The sequence below is a fragment of the Propithecus coquereli genome, unplaced genomic scaffold, assembly GCF_000956105.1.
Source record: "Propithecus coquereli isolate 6110/MARCELLA unplaced genomic scaffold, Pcoq_1.0 Scaffold655, whole genome shotgun sequence".
Lineage (NCBI taxonomy): Eukaryota > Metazoa > Chordata > Mammalia > Primates > Indriidae > Propithecus > Propithecus coquereli.
In genome coordinates this window covers 276,105-282,104 of record NW_012152563.1, presented here as the reverse complement: position 1 = coordinate 282,104, position 6,000 = coordinate 276,105, and the positions used below count along the sequence as shown (strand labels likewise).

At 40.5% G+C, this 6,000-nt stretch overlaps 1 protein-coding gene across 2 annotated transcripts in view; it reads right to left on the bottom strand.

Moving 5' to 3' along the window:
• Positions 1-66: 66 nt before the first annotated feature.
• Positions 67-6,000, bottom strand: part of ZFAND6 (zinc finger, AN1-type domain 6) — a 35,124-nt gene continuing 29,190 nt past the window's right edge. For both annotated transcript variants that reach the window (XM_012660096.1, XM_012660095.1), the window contains 2 exons: positions 4,906-5,019; positions 67-809 (listed from right to left, as the gene is read on the bottom strand). In XM_012660096.1, coding sequence (XP_012515550.1) covers positions 661-809; positions 4,906-5,019 — 263 coding nt within the window. In that variant the 3' untranslated portion in view covers positions 67-660. The remainder of the gene's footprint in view (positions 810-4,905; positions 5,020-6,000) is intronic.

Here is a 6,000-nt window from a genome sequence, read left to right as displayed (position 1 = left end):
TGTATATTCTTTGGTATACAGTTAGTCATCTGCATAAAATGTACACTTCAGCATTAAAATTTATAAAAAAATTTAAAACACACAAACTTAGAATCTCATGAGCACACACTCTCCTGTGACAAATGATTCAGACATAAATAGTGGGTGCAAAGAAACTATATGCTAACATATGAATAACCTTTGTTAATGAAAAACAGAAGCAGCCGTAATGACTAAGATACATTCAGTTACTGATAACTAGTTGTGCCCTTCAGGGCATTATCGAAAGAGAAATCGTGCTGCAGAGAAAAGCTATATATACACACAATGAGAAAATAAACTGCAAGATTAACGCATGCATGTTTAATACTGGAAAAATCACAGCCCTCCAAAATTTCTCCATGTTTGTTATAAAAGCCCTCTGCACTCAACTAAAATTAAAATGATCTTAAAAGGATAATACTTGTAAAGTTTAAGTCTTTTCAGCCACAGAAACTGCAATGGAAATAAATGTTCAGAGTCATTTTCAAAACAAAAACAAAAATCTATTCTTCTGATGACATGCATGATTAAAAGGTCTATGCAAGATACATTGCTCTACATTCCCAATGACTAGGAAAAAAAAGTCAAGTCAATTTTTAGTTTGCAGATGGTCAAAGGATTTTGTATTCCAGCAGGAGTTCAAATCTTCTGGATCTTTTCACCAACAACTACTGGATTTTCTTTTCTGATTTTCTCAGCAGCATCGGCTTTGTAATTGTAAGAGCAATTGTGTACATCTGAGTAACGGTGTACGCCACAGTAAACATTTCCACACCGGCATTCAAACCCTGAAAATGAATTAACACACATATATGAGTTGGATGGAAGGGCGACAGATTAAGGTCTTTGGCATAATTAATACTAAACAGCACGACTTATCTAGGACAGAAATCTAAAGAGTCATTCTAAATAAACAGTTTCACAAACTACATCCCCAAAGTTCCCTACCTGATAGCTTCATTTCTTGTTCTGACCTATACACACGTTTGAACTAGAACAAGTCTTCTCTGAGCTCAGGTTTCTTCACCTGTGACAGGGCCACAATTATTTCCTATCAAAAACGGTTGCTAGACTGAAGATGTGAATCATTTTTCAAATCCAAATACTGCACTATGAAAAATATGCCTACTATGAGAAGGTAGTCTTAAAATTTAAGGAAGATAAAATAATATTAACAAATAACACAGTATCCACATTCGCTTTCCTCTGCTACCCTCCAAGGGAGATGAAACCACCCCTCGGCCAAGAGGCTCAGAACTGTAAGGTATGGTGAAACTGTTGGAAATCAACATAGGAATCAATATTTTAAACATTAACATCTGATGTTAACCTCCTTGACCACACTTTTTACTTCAGAAACATATGCCGTTAATTTCGTAACAATGCATAAAAAATGGAGCAAACAACACTAGATTAGACAGACAGATTGGACAAGATGGAAATAACCATATCTCAGCCTTCTAATCATGAAGTCTGAGTTTTTGTAGGTTTAGAAAGACTATCTTTGACACTAAATGTATATTTTAAGATGTCTAATTTGTCCATGTTTGTATTCTTTAATTTGCCAAGGTATGGGCCACTCTGATGCGTCTTTGACATCACACTCTAACCTCACTTCTTCATTGCTAACGCATTCCGGAGTATTCTGCGCGATGCCTGGCGTGTGCTAACTACAGCGGCGACTGCTTTCCCACAATGAACCACGGCACAGCTGACCTTTGCACGACGCAGCGGTCGTGGGCGCAGACCCCGTGCTGTCAAAAATTCAGGGTGACTTTATGCCCCCAAACTTAACTATGAATAGCCTGATGGCTAAGAACCTTTCTGATAACAGGAACAGTCAATCAATACACAGAATCCACATTTTGTATGTTAATGTATTATACGCTATATACTTACAACTAGGTAAGCTAGAGAAAAGGAAATGTTCTAAGAAAAACTTAACAGAAAATGTATTCAGTATTCATTAAGTGGAAGTGGATCATCATCGAGGTCTTCCTCCTTGTCTTCACGCTGAATAGGCTGAGAAAGAGGAGGAAGAGGACAAGGAAAGGTTGGTCTTGCTGTCTCAGGGGTGGCAGGGAAGCAGGGAACTTTGTAGAAATACGTGGTAATTGGTCTGACTCTTCTGCTTTGTCATTTCTCCAAAAGCGTCTCCGTACGGCACCGATCCTCCTTCCACCACGTGCTCTGGTTTCAGTGCCCGTACCACAGAGAGCGCAGAAGTAACAGGTCAGAGCAGTCGTGGACCACGGAAACCTTCTGCCAGACTGTCCGACGCCAGCTTGTTTTCTGGCACTGCTGCTTCCACCTCTTCTTCCTCCCTGCCTGGCACCGGCTCACAAGACTCATCTCCAGCAAGCGTCTTCTTCAATTCCCCTGGTGTGGTGTCTGTTAGCTCCTGAATTTCCCCAAGATCCACACCCTGCACCCCCAACCTTTTTCCACATCCACAGTCTCTGTCATGATTTCCTTGACTGACTGTCACATAAACCCTGCAAAGTCATGCACAATCTGGACGTAGTTTCTGCAGGAATTGTTTCAGGGCTGACGGCTTTCATGGCTTTTTCCGCAACAGCAATGGCATCTTCAATGGTGTGATCCTTCCAGACATCTGCGGCATGTTCTCTATCAGGGTTCTCTTCCATAGTGTTGACAGTTCTTGCCACAGAGCGCTACGTGCAATGAGCCTTAAACCCTTAGGACTCCTGATCTAGAGGCTGAATTAGAGACACTGTGGGGGCAACCCAAAGACTGGCAGCAGGTGAGTATCTTTCCCTGCAAGGCACAGGGGTGAGCAGCTTTACAGGTAAGGAAAGTCCTGATCATAAACCTAACTGCATTTGAACAAAACAGAGTTAACCTATCCTTTCCTGCCCTCCATCCTGTGCTCACTTCTCTTCCTTACTAATGAATGTTCCTTGTGGCATATTTTTCCAGAACAGGCATTTTCATCTGCGTGAAAAACCTGTTCAGGAACATATCTTCTCTCCTCGATGATTTCCCTAATGACATCTGGGAACTTGTCTACTGCCTCTTGGTCAGCAGAAGCTGTTTCTCCTGTTATCTTGACATTTTTTAATTTCAAACCTCTTTTTAAAATTATCAAACTCTCCTTTGCAGGCATTAAATTCTCCACTTTTAGATCCTTCACCTTCTTTTTGCTTTAAGTTGTCATATAATGAATTTGCTTTTTCTCAAATCTTGAGTCTAGAGTCGAAGTACGCCCTTGCTAATAGCAAGCCTGCACCCACATAAAAGCTGCACTTTCAATAAGAGATAAAAAGGAAATTCACAAAAGCGCAAGGTTTTCACACCTGCTGACGTAGCTGCAATGATGGCTTCACAAATTCCCTTTTCCTTTTTCACGGTGGTTCTTGTGCCACGTTCATTTATTCTGAAATGGTGGCAGCTGCAGACCTCAATCGAAGGTACGTATCAAACAATTCAACCTTTTCTTGTAATGTGATGACTTTTCTCTGCTTTTTGGGAACACTTACATCATCATTAGTGGCACTTCAAAGGGGTCCCACGGTGTTAATTCAAAGTTTACGGGGCTACACTAAACACAACAAAAAATACACGAGCGCTGCCAGAGATCGCTTTTTCACTATGATAATGCCATTTACCGGACAGCCACACTGCTTACTCAGAGACGACTGTGGCACACAGAGTTTAAGTGGAAACTCCAACACTTGAGCTCAGCACAAAAGCAACAGTACAGCATGTGCTACAGTAAATCTTACGCAGTTTTGATTTTACACTACGTCTTTACATTTACATTTCTCTACTGCGAATGGCTGCACGTACGGACTGCAAGTTGTAAGTTTTGATACATTTTAACTTATATACTAGATTTGTGTATATTTTATGGTAGGTAAAGGATAAAACATACTAATATCTACATATATTTTATGCACTCATGACATAATTCACTTTTTCTTAATTTTTCCTATATTTTTAGGCTATGTGGTTCATCTTTGAGTTTTTAAAAATTACTGAAAATCTCCAAAAAATTTTCCAATATATTTACTGAAAAGAATTCACACATAAGCGGACCTGAGCAGTTCACACCTGTGTTGTTCCAGGGCAGGCATCTCTCCACTCCCGTCTGACTGTGGCACGTCGCGTCCTTCTTCACACACACTCTGTGCTGCGCTACGTTCCCTAATTCACGGTCCCTGAATACGCTCTACTCTTTTATGTCTCTGGCCTTTGGTTCAGTCGTAAGTCCTACTCCTTGTGCAAGACCCAGGTGAAACGTTGTCTTCATGATGCCTTCCTTGCTGGGTCTCTAAGAACTCCCATTCTTTCACGTAAATTAGTTACTCCCATCCCCGAATTCCCAGAGCAATCTCACTGCACTTAATGCACCTTCTTTGCTAGATACTTAGGAACACGTGTCTCTCTTCATAACGGCAGCATCTGACAGCTCCGTTACAGTAGCCAGCACACACAGATTATTTATCGTGCAGCAGTACCGGCTAACGTGTCTTAACTCACGGAACACACACGATGCCTGTGATCCGCCCATTTCACATGTGGGAAGTATGCGCAGCTCGCCCGGACTCCAGCGTCAACATTGTCCCCTCGAATGCCGAAGCCACGTCTCTGCCCTGTCACAGCACCTGGCACACTGACTTCACTTGTCCAATACTCTCAAATTCAGGTGAAATAAATTTCTAAAAGAAAAGCTACTCATTTTACTTTCAGGCATATAATTAAAGCTGTTTTTATTTCTTTAAGGAAATTCAGAAGCTGAAGTGTATCCAATATTAACTCTCAATGGGAACTGAAACAATCTTAATTAAAGTCAGTAATAGTAAGCCATGCATTATTCTAAAATATAATCTTAATTTTAAACCACTTGATTTAGGCCCTTACCAGTAAGTCCCACTTTCTTCCTGCACATGAAACAGCGATTCTTTTTTTGTTTTGGTTTTTCAAGAGACTTGCTTTGCTCTTCAGATGGCTGCTGTGCCGTGTCTGATACTGAAGCTGGCAAAAATAGGAAGGTGATAAAATTTAATTATTCGGTAAGACTTTCCCACCTGGGTGGTTGCTGTCCCTCATGCCACCCCCATGGGTCTCTCATTCGGAGGATAGCAGAGGAATGTATCTATTGATCAGCACGAGAAGTGGTTCGCACTCAATCATGAAGTTGTTTATAAAATACGACGTCCCTTTTGTTGAATGTACATACATATACACATGCAGAAAATAATCTAGACTATATCACTGACACGTTAACAGTGGCTCTACAAGGTGGATTATACATTTTCTTTTTTTGGTTTAAAGTATATTTTCTAATTTTTCTAATAATTATATATTTGACCAATAAAAGGTACATACAAAAATACTTGGGTATTCTTACAGGACCGTGCAAGACAAGAGCCATATGCAAGCGCCTTAATATTGTTTGAGGTCAGAACTATTCCGATTTCTCAGAGAACAAGGGAAAAAAAGGAAAACCAAGATTCTGTGGCATACTAAGCATTGTATATTTCACATAAAAACATTTAAAATGTTAGAAATGAGATAAATTAATGCAAAGCAGCTTTAAAATGTTATAATTAAGATAATAAATTAACACTTTTATGTATTGAAACCAAGGCCAGACGTACCAAGATTCAGGTGAAATTACTATTCCTAAACCCTAACTAATGTGCTCACCCCCCTGCCTGTTACCCACCGCCCTGGCCCTTCTGAATGCTGCCACCAGATCAGAGTCTGTAATACGACCTGACACGGTCAGTATCTTGCTTTAGTACAGTGATTTGCTATGGGTCACATTTATTAACTCTCCGATTTTATCACCCAGGAATCCACTGTTGCACCAGTCCACACTGGGAATATGCCACGCACCTCTGCTCACACCTCTACCTCTTACGACCGACTTTTCTCCCTCATCGATCTAGATCCTCTTCTTTCTCAAGGCCAAGACCCTCATTTCAATTCTCTGCAGCTTCTCACTCTAAT